The sequence below is a fragment of the Lucilia sericata genome, unplaced genomic scaffold (genome assembly GCF_015586225.1).
Source record: "Lucilia sericata isolate MDLA Ls3-8-SP2 unplaced genomic scaffold, ASM1558622v1 Contig002242F_arrow, whole genome shotgun sequence".
Classification (NCBI taxonomy): Eukaryota; Metazoa; Arthropoda; class Insecta; order Diptera; family Calliphoridae; genus Lucilia; species Lucilia sericata.
The window spans coordinates 1-18105 of NW_023996068.1; the positions used below are offsets into that span (position 1 = coordinate 1).

Sequence of the window (18105 nt, forward strand, 5' to 3'; positions counted from 1 at the left end):
TTCTTCTTGTTTTGAACTGATCTTTAAAAACGTTTAAGCTTATGTACATATCTCGATATTTCGTTTTAATAAACAATTTATTTTTCAGAAAAAGTGTTACAAAAATATTATTTGTACCTTATGCTTTGCCAGACCATGATGCCTACACAGATGTGGTTAGAAATGCCTTATCACCTTGGGGTTATGAAGTGGAAGGTATCCACACCAAACCCAATGCAGTTGAAGCTATTGCCTCAGCTCAAGCTATATTTGTGGGCGGTGGTAATTCATTTGTTCTATTAAAAACTTTATACGATCTAAATCTTGTAGAAGCTATAAAAGAACAAACATTAAATAAAGGCACTCCATATATGGGGAGTAGTGCAGGCACTAACGTTGCTACACGTTCAATAAATACCACAAACGATATGCCTATGGCTTATCCTCCCACATTTGAGGCCTTAAATTTAGTACCTTTTAATATAAATCCCCATTATTTGGAAACTGATCCAAATACTGAACATAAAGGTGAGACCAGGGATCAACGTTTGGAAGAATTTTTACTTATTCATAAAAGGCCGGTGTTGGGTTTACGTGAGGGTACTGCTGTTCTTGTAGAAGGTGATAAAGCTACTTTGATTGGTGACAGAAGAGCGAAGTTGTTTAGACCGTGAGTATATGTACATGAAAATTATTAGTGGTAATTATATGACATGATCAATTTAGATAAATGCATTTTTAAAATGCAAATCTAATCTACACACTTAAGTACATGAGATCAAATAACCCCTCAATTTGTTCTTTGTTTTATATTTAAAAAAAAGTACATTTTAATACTGGAAATATACTAATATTTTAATCAAAATCAAATAATAAAAACAAACAAGAAGATATAATTTGAGAGGGATAATAAAATCAAATGCTTTCGTTTCATTTTGGTTATATAGAATATTAATAAATATTTACATTTTTTCTTTTCAGTAATTTGGAACCAATTGAATTTGAACCCAACTCAGATTTAAGTTTTTTATTAAATGATTTATAAATGTTTAAACACCAATATTAAAGAGTATCTTCTAAATACATATAACAAATAAACAACAAAGAGTTTTTAAGAAACATATTTTCCTAATTAACTCCTAATATTGTTACTATTGACAGCTTAATATTTATCAAAAATTTAACTGCTCAAAAGTTATACTTTGGCTCAAAATATACATTAATAAAATAGAACATATCAGAATCGTTATTTTAGAAAAAATACCTAAAGAAATATTTAGAATACCTAGATTTTTTATAAAGTTTAGCATTTTCTTACCTTTTTACTTCTTTATCCATATTTAAATACCACCATCATCTATGGTTGGTTCAATTTTGACTTTGGGAGATAAAATTGCTGCAATATTAATTGTGACTCCCTTTTTATTCATATATTCCTTAAAAAATTCTGCATGTTTACGTCATTCGTGACGGTAAATCGATGTGATCCATGTGAAATGTCTAAAATGGGAGAATATATTAGTATTTATTATATTTTTGAGTTGGTTGTATAAATTTTTAATTGCTAAAACATCACCTAAATATTTAATTAAATTTTAATTTTAAGTATTCCTAAAAGTATGCTGTGAAATATAGCATTTAATGTTTAACAGTATGTTAGTTAACACTTGAAACTTGTTTTATATGTGCGTAAAAAAATTATAGACATTTTGATCTTTTATAATAATCGACTCTAGTTCAATATTAGTTCTATTCTAGTTCAGTTCTAGATCAGTTCTAGTTCAATTCTAATTCAGTTCTAGTTCAGGTCTAGTTCACTTCTAGTTCAGTTCTAGTTCAGTTCTAGTTCAGTTCTAGTTCAGTTCTAGTTCAGTTCTAGTTCAGTTCTAGTTCAGTTCTAGTTCAGTTCTAGTTGAGTTCTAGTTCAGTTCTAGTTCAGTTCTAGTTCAGTTCTAGTTCAGTTCTAGTTCAGTTCTAGTTCAGTTCTAGTTCAGTTCTAGTTCAGTTCTAGTTCAGTTCTAGTTCAGTTCTAGTTCATAGTTCTAGTTCAGTTCTAGTTCAGTTCTAGTTCAGTTCTAGTTCAGTTCTAGTTCAGTTCTAGTTCAGTTCTAGTTCAGTTCTAGTTCAGTTCTAGTTCAGTTCTAGTTCAGTTCTAGTTCAGTTCTAGTTCAGTTCTAGTTCAGTTCTAGTTCAGTTCTAGTTCAGTTCTAGTTCAGTTCTAGTTCAGTTCTAGTTCAGTTCTAGTTCAGTTCTAGTTCAGTTCTAGTTCAGTTCTAGTTCAGTTCTAGTTCAGTTCTAGTTCAGTTCTAGTTCAGTTCTAGTTCAGTTCTAGTTCAGTTCTAGTTCAGTTCTAGTTCAGTTCTAGTTCAGTTCTAGTTCAGTTCTAGTTCAGTTCTAGTTCAGTTCTAGTTCAGTTCTAGTTCAGTTCTAGTTCAGTTTCTAGTTCAGTTCTAGTTCAGTTCTAGTTCAGTTCTAGTTCAGTTCTAGTTCAGTTCTAGTTCTAGTTCAGTTCTAGTTCAGTTCTAGTTCAGTTCTAGTTTCTAGTTCAGTTCTAGTTCAGTTCTAGTTCAGTTCTAGTTCAGTTCTAGTTCAGTTCTAGTTCAGTTCTAGTTCAGTTCTAGTTCAGTTCTAGTTCAGTTCTAGTTCTAGTTCAGTTCTAGTTCAGTTCTAGTTCAGTTCAGTTCTAGTTCAGTTCTAGTTCAGTTCTAGTTCAGTTCTAGTTCAGTTCTAGTTCAGTTCTAGTTCAGTTCTAGTTCAGTTCTAGTTCAGTTCTAGTTCAGTTCTAGTTCAGTTCTAGTTCAGTTCTAGTTCAGTTCTAGTTCAGTTCTAGTTCAGTTCTAGTTCAGTTCTAGTTCAGTTCTAGTTCAGTTCTAGTTCAGTTCTAGTTCAGTTCTAGTTCAGTTCTAGTTCAGTTCTAGTTCAGTTCTAGTTCAGTTCTAGTTCAGTTCTAGTTCAGTTCTAGTTCAGTTCTAGTTCAGTTCTAGTTCAGTTCTAGTTCAGTTCTTGTTCAGTTCTAGTTCAGTTCTAGTTCAGTTCTAGTTCAGTTCTAATTCAGTTCTAGTTCAGTTCTAGTTCAGTTCTAGTTCAGTTCTAGTTCAGTTCTAGTTCAGTTCTAGTTCAGTTCTAGTTCAGTTCTAGTTCAGTTCTAGTTCTAGTTCAGTTCTAGTTCAGTTCTAGTTCAGTTCTAGTTCAGTTCTAGTTCAGTTCTAGTTCAGTTCTAGTTCAGTTCTAGTTCAGTTCTAGTTCAGTTCTAGTTCAGTTCTAGTTCAGTTCTAGTTCAGTTCTAGTTCAGTTCTAGTTCTAGTTCAACATGCATCCATGTTGAAAGTAAATGAGTAATTCTGGAATATTGTCCGTAGGATTGATTTATTCGTCATTATGAGAGTTTAATCATTAATTACATTAATGTTTTCTGTAATTACTAATATTAAATCAACTACCTGAAGGGGCCTTGTATTAATTCAAGTGTCAATTATGGATACATCCGCATGAAATTTAAGAATGATACTACGGTTCTTATATGATGTATATATGACGAGTTTCCTCACTATTAACATTAACTTTTTAATGGAGCCATTTTAAATGCCAAACAAACCTCATCATTTAAGAATATTTGTGGAAAATTTATGACATTTATCTCCTCTTGTTCGGACAAAAAATTGCGCATTTCCAATGCTAAATAAACTTTATCTAGCTTCGCCCGTTCGTGCACTGTGTTTCAAAAACCAAACCGACAGACATTGCTAGGACATTATAAACTCTGTTAATAATAAAAAGTAATTTAATTAACACTCACTGCGAAATAATTTTAAAATTATCGTAATTTTCTAATGTATTTACACATTTCTATAAAAAAATCACATTTCTTTGCAAAAAAAAAAATCAAAACCATAAAAATAGATTAAAATCAATTGAAAAAATAAAATAATGCACACAATATTCTGGCGATCTTTTACTTCAAATGAAAAATGTGCCTAAAAACTGATTTTATTTTGCCTTTCACTAATAAAAAACAACTTTTTTTTAAATTGATAAGAATTTAGTAATCTGATAGAAGCGTTAAACAAATAATAGGTGTGTTTGCGTATTTTACGGTAAAAAATTTAATTTGCTTCCAATCATAAATATGTATATTCAAAAAATTCGTGTACTTTTAATTTATGATAAGTTATAATTGATAACTAAAATTTAAATAAATCGAATTAAAAATCTTGTTTTATGTTTGTCTATTATTCTAAATGTTAAGGCATCATTTATCTGCGGTTTCATGTTACTTGGAGGTCTTATACCGTCTATTGCAGAAATAGAGAAAAAATTTCCGCTGAAAACAAGAGTTTCTCTGGTACAACTGAGTTTGGTATCGGGAAGAACGATTTTTTGGTATAAGTTAAAAATAAATTAAAATTAAAAAAATACAAAAAAAATATAAACAAGTAAGAAAGTATAGTCGGGCGTGGCCGACCATATGATACCCTACACCAGTTATGAATATTAAATGTGATTTATTTTTCATAATAAAGCATTTATCTTCAATATTCCCTTGTTCCGATGCATTTAAGCAATTTATGGATGAAAAACTAATTTTCTGAAAGAGGCTTTATATGGGGGCTAGGGGCAAATATGGACCAAGCCCGATAACATTTTGTGAATATATTTATATTTACATAATATTTTATTGTGCTGAATTTAATCGCGATATTTGTGTTTATAAGTTATTATAAGTTAATTTGGGACATTCAAGTAATTTTCTGAAGGGGACTTTGTATGGGAGCTAGGGTCAATTGGGGCCCGATCTTTATGAAATTTGGCAGGGTCATCAAGACTTTTATAAAACTTAGTTGTGCCGTATTTTATCGATATATCTGTATATTTAACATAATTATGAGCTCAGAAGCCCTTTTCGGGGGGTTCTGTTCTATGGGGGCTAGGTGAAATAATGGACCGATTTTAACCATTTTCAATAGGCTTCGTCCTTGGGTCAAATAAAACGTGCGTGCCAAATTTCATCCAATTATCTTGAAAATTGCGACCTGTACCTTGCGCACAAGGTTTACATGGACAGCCAGCCAGCCAGACGGACGGACATAGCTTAATCGACTCAGAAAACGATTCTAAGCCGATTGGTATACTTTAAGGTGGGTCTAGGACGAATATTTTTGTATGTTAAAAACATCATCACAAATCCAATATACCCTCCCCAATAAAGTGGTGTAGGGTATAAAAACTATAGCGAACGGAAGACAAAACAAATTGAAATTAAAACAAATTCCAAAAATTAAAAAAAATACAAGGGTGAAGAGTATAAAATATTCGACATTGCCGAATTTAGCACTATTACTTGTTTTTTCCAACACTGTTTATATTTTTGTGGATCTACGACCTATTTTTCGATGTGGACATAAAAACTGTTGTTGCTATGGTTGTTCTTTAATATTTATCTACAAGAGTAGGAACAAAATAACAGATTGATTAAAGATATTTTAGTGTATTGGTATTTAAAACCTGATAATTCGTTTAATAAATTTACAACAGTAATCTTAAATTAGTTATGTTGTATTAAATGAAAGTATTTTTAAAAATGACTGCTGAACGTTCGGTTCTATTAATTTCCTCATCGCGAGTTTATGGTTATGGTTATTTCGAACATGAAAAAGAAGTAATTTTAAATTTTTTTAACAAGTAAGTTTGATAGTTAATATACAATAACTAAAATATAATAATATGTATATTTTACAGGAGAAATGTTACAAAAATTTTATTTATACCTTATGCTATGCCCAACCATGACGCCTACACAAAAGTGATTGGCAATGCCTTAGAACCCTGGGGTTTTCAACTCGAGGGTATTCACACCAAACCCAATCCCATTGAAGCTATTTTATCAGCTCAAGCTATATTTGTGGGTGGTGGTAATACTTTTGTTCTATTAAAAACTCTATACGATTTGAATCTTGTAGAGCCCATAAGAGAACAAGTTTTAAAAAAAGGCATTCCATTTATGGGCAGTAGTGCTGGCACCAATATTGCTGCACGTACTATAAATACCATCAACGATATGCCTTTGGCTTATCCTCCCTCTTTTGAGGCCTTGAATTTAGTACCTTTTAATATTAATCCCCATTATGAGGAAACTGATCCAAATAGCAAACATAGAGGTGAGACTAGAGATGAACGTTTGAAAGAGTTTTTAATTTTTCATAAAAGGCTGGTGTTGGCTTTACGTGAGGGAACTGCTCTTCTTGTAGAAGGCGATAAAATTACTTTGGTTGGTGACAAAAAAGCAAAGTTATTTAGACCGTGAGTATACATGAAAATCATTAGTTCAAAAGTTTTTTTAATTGCAAATCTAATCTACATACTTGTGTACATTAGATCAACTGTCCCCTCAGAATATAGTTTTTTTCTTTGTTTTATATTTAGAAAGAGTACCATTTATCATTCAAGAGGGATACTAAAATCAGTTGCTTTTTTTCATTTAGATTATATAAAAAAATTATAACGACTTTTACTTCTTCTTTACAGTGACATGGAACCAATCGAATTTGAACCCAACTCAGACTTAAGCTTTTTATTAAATGAATTGTAAATATTTAAAGACCTACATATGTATAACAAAATGTGTCTTCCAAATATAACAAATAAACAAGAATGATTTTTTAAGACAAATAAAATACTTCCAAAGTTTATTTCTTATGCATATTGCCACTATTGGCAGCTAAATATTTGTCAAAAAGATAATTGCCCAAATCACATTCGGAACGTTCAATTTGTCGTATAAAATCAGCCAACTGTTTGATGGCATCAACTTGTTCTTGAAGAAAATTTGCCTCAATAAAATCACACATATTAGGATCGTTATTTTTAGATGCAATAGCATGGGCTTCTAAAAGAGCCTACAGAAATATTTATAATAACCAGACTTTGGACACTTTTATTAAATTTAAAGTTTGTCTTACCTCATTAACCTCCTTTTCCATGTTTAAGGCCTCCATCATGGCATCTTTGGCTGTTTCAATTTTCGCTTTGGGAGCTTCTAATGCTTCAACTTTAATAGTGCCTCCCCTTTTATTCATATATTCCATGAACATTTCTGCATGTTTACGCTCTTCATGACTGGCTTCATTTAAAAATTTAAAAACTCCTGGTGCCGCCACTTCGCTGCGATCGAAGTGAAAGGCCTAATATAGAAATATGTATGTATGTTTTATTGTTGTGGTAATATTTTGTTTATAAAAATAAATTAAATAGATCCCACCATAGCCAAATAATGATGACATGCTTTTAATTCCATATTAATTTGTTTATTAATAGCTTTTTCACATTCTTTTGAGAAATTTTCTCTAACTAACAGACACAATAATCGTCTAAAATTTTGTTGAGCTAAAGAAGTCATAGTTAAAAAAAATAATAATTTATTGAAATTGTTTATAAGAAATGAAACGATTTGAAATCGAAAAAAGGGTGCTTTGTATTTATTTATAAAATATTTTCATTATTTATAAAATTCCACATTTTTTATACAATACCATGGTGAAATAATTTTGACATGCTTTAGTTCCATATTATTTTGCTCACTTAAGAGCTTCTTACATTATTTGAAAATATTGTATATTCCCTATAAACCATAGAACGGTATTACTATATGTGAAGGCGATCATATTTCATCAAAAATATTAAACCAAAGATTACAACATTATGCCCACATAATTAAAACTCTCTGCGCATATTAGAACTCGGCTGTCAAAATCTTATCATTATGTATTAATAATATTTACACAAAATCATAAAATTTTGAAATTTTTTTTTTTTTTTAAATTTTATATACTAAACACTGGGACAATTTATTATTTTTTTCTGCAAATGATTAGATAGTAAAATTTTTTTTAATATTTTGTTTATTTTAAATTTGTCTAATAAAAAATATGTATTACTATTGTCAAGGATACGTTATCTTTTAAATTATGGTAGCGAATTCGAAAACGATATCAGTTTTGACAATATTTTTCACCCAGTTATGATTAATTTTATCACCCGTTTCTAGTCCAGTACTAGTACAAATCAAATCCAGTTCTAGTTCAGATCTAATTCAATTCTAGTTCAGTTCTAGTTTAGTTCTAGTTCAATTCTAGTTTAGTTCTAATTCAGTTCCAGTTCAGTTCTAGTTCAATTCTAGTTCAGTTCTAGATCAGTTCTAGTTCAGTTTTAGTTCAGTTCTAGTTCAGTTTTAATTCAGTTCTAGTTGAGTTCTAGTTCTGTTCCAGTTCAGTTCTAGTTCAGGTCTAGTTAAATTTTAGTTCAGTTTCAGTTCAGTTCTAGATCAGTTCTAGTTCAATTCTAGTTCAGTTCTAGTTCAGTTTAATTCAGTTTTAGTTCAGTTTAAATTCAGTTCTAGTTCAGTTCCAGTTCAGTTCTAGTTCAGTTCTAGTTCAGTTCTAATTCAATTCTAGTTCAGTTCTAGTTCAGTTTTAATTCAGTTCTAGTTCAGTTTTAGTTCAGTTTTAATTCAGTTTTAATTCAGTTCTAGTTCAGTTCTAGTTCAGTTCTAGTTCAGTTCTAGTACAGTTCTAGTACAGTTCTAGTTCAGTTCTAGTTCAGTTCTAGTACAGTTCTAGTACAGTTCTAGTTCAGTTCTAGTTCAATTCTAGTTCAGTTCCAGTTTAGTTCTAGTTCAATTCTAGTTCAGTTCCAGTTTAGTTTTAGTTCAATTCTGGTTCAGTTCTAGATCAATCTAGTTCAGTTCTAGTTCGGTTTTAATTCAGTTTTAATTCAGTTCTAGTTCAGTTCTAGTACTGTTCTAGTTCAGTTCTTGTTCAGTTCTAGTACAGTTCTAGTTCAGTTCTAGTTCAGTTCTAGTTCAGTTCTAGTTCAGTTCTAGTTCAGTTCTAGTTCAGTTCTAGTTCAGTTCTAATTCAGTTCTAGTTCAGCTCCAGTTCTGTTTTAGTTCTAGTAAATTCTAGTTCAGTTCCAGTTCAGTTCTAGATCAATCTAGTTCAGTTCTAGTTCGGTTTTAATTCAGTTTTAATTCAGTTCTAGTTCAATTCTAGTTCAGTTCTAGATCAGTTCTAGTTCAGTTTTAGTTCAGTTCTAGTTCAGTTCTAGTTCAGTTCTAGTTCAGTTCTAGTTCAGTTCTAGTTCAGTTCTAGTTCAGTTCTAGTTCAGTTCTAGTTCAGTTCTAGTTCAGTTCTAGTTCAGTTCTAGTTCAGTTCTAGTTCAGTTCTAGTTCAGTTCTAGTTCAGTTCTAGTTCAGTTCTAGTTCAGTTCTAATTCAGTTCTAGTTCAGCTCCAGTTCTGTTTTAGTTCTAGTAAATTCTAGTTCAGTTCCAGTTCAGTTCTAGTTCAATTCTAGTTCAGTTCTAGTACAGTTCTAGTTCAATTCTAGTTCACTTCTAGTTCAGTTCTAGTTCAGTTCTAGTTCAGTTCTAGTTTAGTTCTAGTTCAGTTCTAGTTCAGTTCTAGTACAGTTCTAGTTCAATTCTAGTTCAGTTCTAGTTTAGTTCTAGTTCTAGTTCAGTTCTAGTTCAGTTCTAGTTCAGTTCTAGTTCAGTTCTAGTTCACTTCTAGTTCAGTTCTAGTTCAGTTCTATTTCAATTCTAATTCAGTTTTAGTTTGCTTCTAGTTCAATTCTTGTTCAGTTTGTTTTAGTTTGCTTCTAGTTCAGTTCTTGTTCAGTGTTAGTTAGTTTTAATAATTTTTCAATTTGATACAAATTTGAACTACGAAACTAACGTAAAATGTCATAACATTGGATTTAAATGGGTTGCTTTCATATTTATGTGAATGCAATTTGGATATTTTTAAGCACAGTAACTTGGCTTAAACAGAACTAATAACTGAATGTAAAACTATTTTGACAATATTATTAATAGGTTTGGTGAATCTACGGTCAGACATTAAAATATGTATATTTTATTGAGAACATAAATAAATTACTTAAATTAAAAGCAAAACACATTTTTGAACTTGTAATTTAATTTTCTTAATATAACTGAATTGTCACTAAATTTATACACGTATCTATGAGGACACAATATAAAAATTATTAAAGCACGTTACACTTGCTAATTTGCACTTATAGTTGGTAAAAAATTTTAAACTTCAATAAACTGAGATCACAATAAACTTTAACTTAATTTAAGAATACTACCTGTCACGTTAAATAAGATCACTAGGTGATAATTGTGATTCACCTTCAGCTAAATACATGCGCATAGCTTTGAATAGTAATGCTATACCCAAATATTTTTTCTCTTTCATAGTCCAAGTCTTAGAGGGGCCATAGTAATCGCCACGTTTACAATTTGTTAAATGTTGTATACCTAAAGCATCTATAATAGCCGCTTCCCGAGTAAAAGCATCTACGGGCAAAATGTTGTGGAAAACATTAAGGCAAACAACACCTTTGCCATTTGCCCAAATATTTAAAATGCGATCAATTTTTTTACTATCTAATTTCTTTTGGGGTGGCGATTTAAATATTTCAACATTTAAAGGTTGTTTTTTAACTGATGAGGAATTATTTAAGGAAATATATATAGTTTTTTAATTTCGTAAAAAATAATATAATAACAAATCTAGTTGACTTACTTGATATCTTTTTTCCATTTTTATCAGTTTCTACTGGCGCATTCTTATTATGTAAACGAGAATGTATCTTCATAGCATCATATAAATGGGAATAGGGTCGTGATGTTTTACCTTTGCCCACATAGAAGATAGATTTTAAAAATCTTTGCCAAACATCAAATTCATTTAAAAACTAAAAGAATAAGAGTTCAAATATAAGTAAGTCATAAGTATAAGATGACAAATCTAATCATACATACCACACTTTCTCCTGGCAAATTACACGATATACGTGGATCTATTAACATGTATATGAAACTTTGTTTTAAATGCCCCTCTCGCATTTGTTTTTTATTTATATTACCCTCAAAATATTCCATAGACTGTGTTTCATATTTTATATAGTCTTTTATACGTTGAAAATTCTCCTCAGACTTTAGTGTTCTCTCCAGTTCAACTGAAAATTCTGTAAATTTAATTTCTTTTATTAGATATTTGTATTATCTTTCAATTTACTATTTACAATTTACAATTTAAACTATTATTGTTAAGTTTGGTACTGTATTTTTACGATCTTAAATATTTCCTATTAGTTATTTTAATATATGTTGTTCTTATAAAATTGGTTTCAAAAAAGTCTCAATAAATATAACTATAAACTATAAACTATTATCTTTCAATGTTAAGAGCACAACTTTTAGAAGATTTCTTATGAAGCTTAGAAAAACATCTCAGTGAGTTTGAATTTTGATGGGTGATTTTAATAAGAAAATTTAGAAATAACATCTTTAAAAAATTTTAATGTAAACAGCAATTTAAAATATTTTATAAATAAAAATATTTTAAATTTAATGAGTTTAATACTCCGCCAACACACTTCAAAGTTAAAAAATAAAAATAAATTCAATTTTGAAGTTTTGCTTAAATAAAAAGATTCAATTCATCGTATAATATAATAATATTTTATGATTCACAGAAATGCCACGCCCATATACAAAATATGCATTAAAATTCGTATATATGAAAAACTTCAATAGAGTCCTAAAATTTTGAACTGACGACTTTGATTCTTATATAAACATTTTAAGAAAAAAAATGGGCATACTATAATTAGCGGGCGTGGCACCTACCATATTAGTAAAATACTAAATTTTGTATATCTAGGAAACCATTACAGCTAGATTTCTCAAATTTTCACATACGTATAAACATTTGAAAAAAAAAAATATGCAGACTAGCATTAGTTGGCGTGTCATCTCCCATATTAATCAATTACTAAAATTTTTTATATGGGAAACTTTAAAAGCAAGAGTGACCAAATTTTGTACTAATAACGTAAGTATCAATATGAATTTTTATGGGAAAAATGGGCTGTCGAAAATCAGTGGGAGTGACATAACTCTTATAAATCAAATATTAAAATTTGGGAATATATAACAGTTATAGTACTTAAATTCTGGCATTGATATGAACAGTTAGGGGAAAATTGGCGAACTATCAATAGTGGGCGTGGCATCGTATCTTAAGAATAATAATATTTAGAGCATGGAGGTAACAAATATAGTGGGCGTGGCAAATCCCACATGAATTAGATTTAGAATTAGATTTATCTGGGAAATTACCACATTTTGGACAAGTAACTTTAATATCAATATAAATATTTAAAACTAAAAACACCACTGTAGTCAGCCTTCTAAATTATATTTAAACTCGGTCAGTTTAAAAATTTTAGGTTAGGTAGGTTAGGTATTAAGGTCAGCTGTTAGAAAAGCAGCTTACTTGGGTCCATTAAATTGGCCCCTTGTGGTCGCCTTGATAATTTTCTCCCAAATGATAAGATGCAGATATTGCTTTTATATCTTTTACATCTGGAAAATATGCGCTTATATATGCACTAAAAATGAGGAAATATGCACTAAAATGTGAAAAATATGCATCAAAAAATATTTCCTTGTCAAATTTAAATAAAATTTAAGTTGTTATCACTAATATTTCTTTATCGTATTTAAGTGCATATGTATTTATAGATATTTAGAACTTAAGTTTTTAACGACAAATATATATCGTCACCTGAAACGCAAACCGCCCTAACTAAACAAAAATTCGAAATCGATTTTATTGTTGATTCTAATGTATGTATTGCATCAAAACAAATGTCCACAACAAAAATTGGACTCCTACGACCAACATTATCGATTATATTGACAAAAACTACTAAAACATATGAATATTGAAGGTAAAAAAATGTATCCATTTTTATATACGCCACTGTCAACTATGATAACAAATGATAGGTTTTACTATTAAACAATTTGTTTATTTACTGCAAATAAATCGCGTTGATATAAACAAACTTTTCGATTTTAATAGTTTTTGCTTCTCCTGTATAATTTTAAAAATGTTAGATAGGGTCGTTTGCGTTTTAGGTGACGAAATGTTCTTGATGACAGAGCTACCACTTTGTGTACTCTAATACCAATTTAACGGAAACACGATCTCGAAAAGCCTAAGGAACATCTTTAAATAGTATATATTTTATTTCTGAAAGTAGGAAAGCTTACTAGCTTCGTTCAAACAACGAACATGCGCTTATTAACACGAGAAAGTATAGTCGGGTGGTATAGCGACCATGTGATACCTTACACCAATTACTAGTATATTTAATATTAGCGTATTTAAATAGAATGCTTATATGGACATGCTCAGAGCCGAAAGTTTAAGGTTGGGTATAGTACCAACATTTTTGGACGTTAAAATCATCAGCACAAACGATTAATTCCCTTCCCACCAAAGAGTGTAGGTTTTAAAAAAATAACTAAAACTATGTAAATTTCAATGGAACCCAGTATTTTGTTGTTAAGTCGACACTTTTTATATTCAACCCTATTGTGCATTTCGATTACGTTTCTGCATTCAGTTACGCTAGGATCGGAAATAGGTATTCCAACAAAAAAACGAAATCGTAAGAAAAAAAAGAAGCAATAACGTTAACACTCAATGGTAGCAACATCAATTATTTTTTGCTGGGTAATTGACAAAAACAACAACAAAATGTAATTTTCTAGGCTTTGAAAAGATTTTGTAATGAGTATATCCGGCATTATTCGAAATAACTTTGAAAATTCGAGGTGATAAAGAGTTATAAAGATTCTTAATTCATGTAAAGGAAATTCCGGCTTAAGCTTTTTGAATTCCTTCAATTTAAGCATTTTTTTGTGTCTGTCCGAGTTGTACACTTTATGAGAAAGATTTTTCGAAACATTTTTAATAATAAATAGGTGGGAAGAATAGAGGGCATTCAAAAATAGTTTTGTATTATAATCCATCCTTTTACAGCCCTGGCGGTATGAATTGCTACATTATCCACAGCAACGGTTGAAAGAAAGAAAATTTGAAAAAGCTGTTTCCAGTAGGACTTTGCAATAAATTAAAACTTTTATTTGTAGAGCATTTTTTTAGACCATATTTTTAGTTTTTACTGCATATTTAAGGCTCTTAAACGCTTTTTAGAGCAGTCTGAAATCGGCCAATTTTTTTCACCAAATTTATGTGATTTTGGACAGTTTTCAAAAACGCTTAAATTTTGTTATTTTCTTCTTTAGTTAATGTCATACCGCGAATTATTTTTAAAAAATATTTTGGATATATTCACAGGCACTAGGATATGATTTTGATTTTACTCGCTGCCAATAGTAGACGTTTTTTTTTATGTTATCGATAATACATTCTTATAGATTTTAAAGAATGTCGTTGAGTTAATAAAATGAAGAATAATTCAATATATTTAGAATCGAATAAAAAAGACTGTGTTAACAACACTTTTTTATCATAATAAAAAAATGTATTCTTTGATAAAAAAAAAAAAAACAATAAACTAAAGCAAACCATAACATATGATCGACGAATGAATCATACTAAATAAATTATTAGTTTTTAAAGAAATTAAATATTAATATATTAAAGATATATATAAAGTACTTACTAATTTCATTTTCTTTGGTATGCGGAATATTTGTAGTGTGCCGTTTACATTTTATCAATTTTTTAATATATAATTTTTTGGTAGTTTTTGTTATGGGTCCCGGGGGTTCACCAAATGCTGTTAGTTCGGCTCTTAGGGCATCTGTATCATAATCCAGAGGTATAGTTAAATTTGTTGATTGACTAGTCATTGTACTATCCAAATCTCGACCAGGAGTCTTTGGTGTACTAAAGAATAAGATTAATAATAGTAATATTATTAATAGAGAAAGCGGTAATAGAGACCAGTAAGCCGCTTCATAAAAATTCATAATATTTTAAACTTTACAAATGTACATATTAATAAAAGTAGTAACAAACTCAACAAAAATTATAAACAAAAAAAGCGTGCGCTTTTATTTAAAGAAGTTTTACTACTAAACATTTCTTTAATTAATGTTTCACTAATATTTGTATAAAATAGAATTTATTGGAATTTTATGTTTTGGTTCAATATACAATAGAAAAGAAATAAGATTACTTGAGAACAGTAACAAAATAAATTGGAAAATTTTTAATGGATAATCAGTCTTATATTGTATTGTGTTAAGAACGTTTTTTTAAAAAACTAAAGATTTTTTTACAATCTTAATCAGAATAAATGAAAAAAACCCAACAACTTAAATAAAAATTTTTGAATAATGAAACGAATTACTGTGAAATTTACAAATCTAAAATACAGTTTGTGAGTTTAAAAACTTACCAATGTTTTCTCTGTTGTGCCTGTTTATTGCCCAGATTACTAAGTAATTTTGTTTCGTAGAATACCAAACCATTTTCATCGTCTGTATGAACATAAGCTTCTGTCATTTGCAAATAATACTCATTATTTTTGGGTGAACGTATAAAGTTTGTGGTGGTATTATGTTCTTTTGCCTCCTGCTGGTGATTATCATCTGGAGAGGCAATCACAATTTCTGGTACTGTTTGATAACTACTTTCCAAATCGGCATTTTGTTGTGAAGGCGAAGGTGTGTCCGGCATTTGTAAATGATTTTCTTCGAAATCTTGTTCTTTAGCTTCAGCTACAGTTTGTATTAATTTACTTAAACTCATTTGAGGCTTTGTTGGGCTTTTCCTTTCTGGCATCACTTTGTTAGTTTCATGTTTTTTATTATATGTAGGTAAATTATGATATTCAGTTGTATCTATTAGAGAAGATGAGGTTGAAGCACAAGCTCCACTATCTACCTCAATATCTGGTAGTTGTTTAGTGTCTTTAAGGGGAGATTTTTCTTTTAATTCTGTATTTGTAAAATTTAAATGATCATTTTCGACCACTTGATCTATCATTTCTACAATATCATCGAATTGTTTGAGTATAGATTGGCGGGCACGAGATTTTTGCACTTTCTCCCTCCAAGTTTCAATTAAAGATAAACGTGATCTTTCACAAGAGGCAGTACGTTGGGTAAGTTCTTTTAGATTTTCTTGTGTTAAAGAGAAAATATTTACAGGTTCTGAAGGCTCTGGCGAAGACAAATTAACATTTTGCATTGATATCGATAAGACATCCTCAATAGAATGTCTTTCTTCCCTAAGCTCTGTTTCTTCAGTGTCCTGTGGCGGAAGATCTGGAAATTTTGGCTGTGGTTTGTGTCTTCTATGGGTAATATTTATATAATAAGGTGAGGTTACATCATAATTGTAATTAATACGATTTGGTGTATATTTATTGTTTTCGCTGCCTTGACCAAAAGATTCATCTAAAGAACTTGTAACTTTTAAAAGATTTTTATTTTTTGCCATCGCTGGCTCATCCTTTTTATTTGGTGTGCGCTGTGGTGTTGAAGATGATGTTGCTTTATTATTTAAAGCTCTTTGATGTAAAGAATTTTCAAATCTTGATTCTGTGAGAATAGTTGTATTGTTAGCCTTTTTCTTTTCGTATTTTTTGAGAAAAATATGATCTTTCATTATTTGCACCACCTCAAAGTTACACTCATCTATGGCATATAAAACGGGTGTTTTACGATCATTATCATATACCTCCAATTCGGCACCATGTTCCTAAATATTGGTAAAAAAAAAGTAATTGTTCTTAAAGCTAACTAGTTCAATGGAAGTTTATTAAAAAATATTAATATTTTAATAAAAGTTGACCCAAAGCTAAATCATTAAATCTCCATAATGAAACAACTGATCTATTTTGGCATCTCTCGGAAAATTCCAATATTTTTAGTAGAATTTGTTTGGACGTGAAAAACAATTAACTTACCAATAATAAACGTACTATTTCCTCTCTTCCATACATGGCAGCCACATGCAAAGGAGTCATATTATCTTCACTACGACAATTTGGATCAACTAAAAACATTGATTGTTTATTACTCTTTCTAATGACTTTCTTAATATGGAAAACACTTACCTCCCATGCTTAGGAAACGTTTTGTAACATCTATAGCCAATTGTTTATTCTGCATGCCGCAGACATAGTGCAGCGGTGCTATGCCCCGGTCTTGGGGAACATAAGAAGGATCAATTGCTTTACTATTGCGCTCCAATATGAAATTAATATCACTTTAAAGAATATATTTGTTACTAAGACGGTATATATTTAAAATATTTAAATCTATCTACCTTTCATTTTCATCCTCTAAGGCGTCTAATAGGATCAACGATAAATAATTAGTTCTTTGATCCATGATTAATTGAAGACTTGAATAGGTATACTTTTAAAGGAATATTAATAAAAACACTTTACACTTATTTATTTAAAAAGTAATAAACCCTTTTAATTCCATATTATTAATTGTTTTTTTATTTGCGCGTCCTTTTTGCTATTTTTAATATATTTTTTTATAAATGCATGTTCAAAATGTTTGCATTGTTTAAAGTAATACTATTAACAGAAGAGGGCGCTAATGATAGTAAGTATAAAAGGTGGCAGGCAGAATGATGCCAGATTACAATATAACTTTCAGTAGAATTAGTGATGCCACTATGTAATATTCATTTTGGCAGCGATCTTCGACCGATCTACAAAAAGTCGATTTTCCATTTTTTTGATTTATTAAAAGTCACTTTTTCGAAAACGTATATCGTATTTACCGTGATAATATCGTAAAACGAAATATAAAAATTTCAATTCGAATAAAAATATGTTATTATTATATTAAAAACCACATTATTGTATATTTGAAGTCAAATTTGTATGATCATTTCTAGATGTTGATGTATAGGTAAATGGATGTTTCAATATTATAAATCAACTGATAACACATCGGTTGTTATACTAATATGCAAAATAAATTTGACTTTCGACCTTTATTAAAGTGTCTATATACAGTGTCTCTCATAAGTATTCGAATTTAGGTAAACTATGAAAAGAAACCAAATTTAATAATATATTTTGTGTGCAAAAAAAAAATTAGTTTGTTATATTGTCTAGACAGTCCTTAGGTTTGATATCACGCTTTTTAAAACTTGAAAAATTTAGATTTACTTAAATTAAATTAGCTTTTTTTAAAAAAGTCCATAAAATTGCCTCACAAAAGTATACGAATTTTTCCTGTTGTTCATATTTGAGCATATTATACGAAA

General features: G+C 29.7%; 4 protein-coding genes across 4 annotated transcripts; 2 read left to right on the top strand and 2 right to left on the bottom strand.

The window, feature by feature from the left end:
- Positions 1-41: 41 nt before the first annotated feature.
- LOC119613677 (probable alpha-aspartyl dipeptidase) lies at positions 42-1217 on the top strand. Its single transcript, XM_037969701.1, has 2 exons — positions 42-649; positions 961-1217. Exons 1-2 carry the CDS (start codon positions 42-44, stop codon positions 1022-1024), a joined length of 672 nt encoding a protein of 223 aa, XP_037825629.1. The 3' UTR covers positions 1025-1217.
- A 4307-nt stretch (positions 1218-5524) lies between these two features.
- Positions 5525-6597, top strand: LOC119613679 (probable alpha-aspartyl dipeptidase). The gene is made up of 3 exons (XM_037969703.1): positions 5525-5658; positions 5716-6276; positions 6502-6597. Exons 1-3 carry the CDS (start codon positions 5540-5542, stop codon positions 6563-6565), a joined length of 744 nt encoding a protein of 247 aa, XP_037825631.1. The 5' UTR covers positions 5525-5539; the 3' UTR covers positions 6566-6597.
- Positions 6598-6602: 5 nt separating this feature from the next.
- Positions 6603-7408, bottom strand: LOC119613680 (ferritin-2 heavy chain). The gene is made up of 3 exons (XM_037969704.1): positions 7235-7408; positions 6936-7157; positions 6603-6872 (listed from the first exon to the last, which is right to left on the bottom strand). The coding sequence occupies exons 1-3, from the start codon at positions 7370-7372 to the stop codon at positions 6663-6665; spliced, it is 570 nt and encodes a 189-aa protein (XP_037825632.1). The 5' UTR covers positions 7373-7408; the 3' UTR covers positions 6603-6662.
- Positions 7409-9937: 2529 nt separating this feature from the next.
- Positions 9938-17207, bottom strand: LOC119613678. The gene is made up of 8 exons (XM_037969702.1): positions 17143-17207; positions 16931-17082; positions 16781-16869; positions 15266-16572; positions 14525-14751; positions 10803-11008; positions 10564-10735; positions 9938-10481 (listed from the first exon to the last, which is right to left on the bottom strand). Exons 1-8 carry the CDS (start codon positions 17205-17207, stop codon positions 10132-10134), a joined length of 2568 nt encoding a protein of 855 aa, XP_037825630.1. The 3' UTR covers positions 9938-10131.
- Positions 17208-18105: the final 898 nt, after the last annotated feature.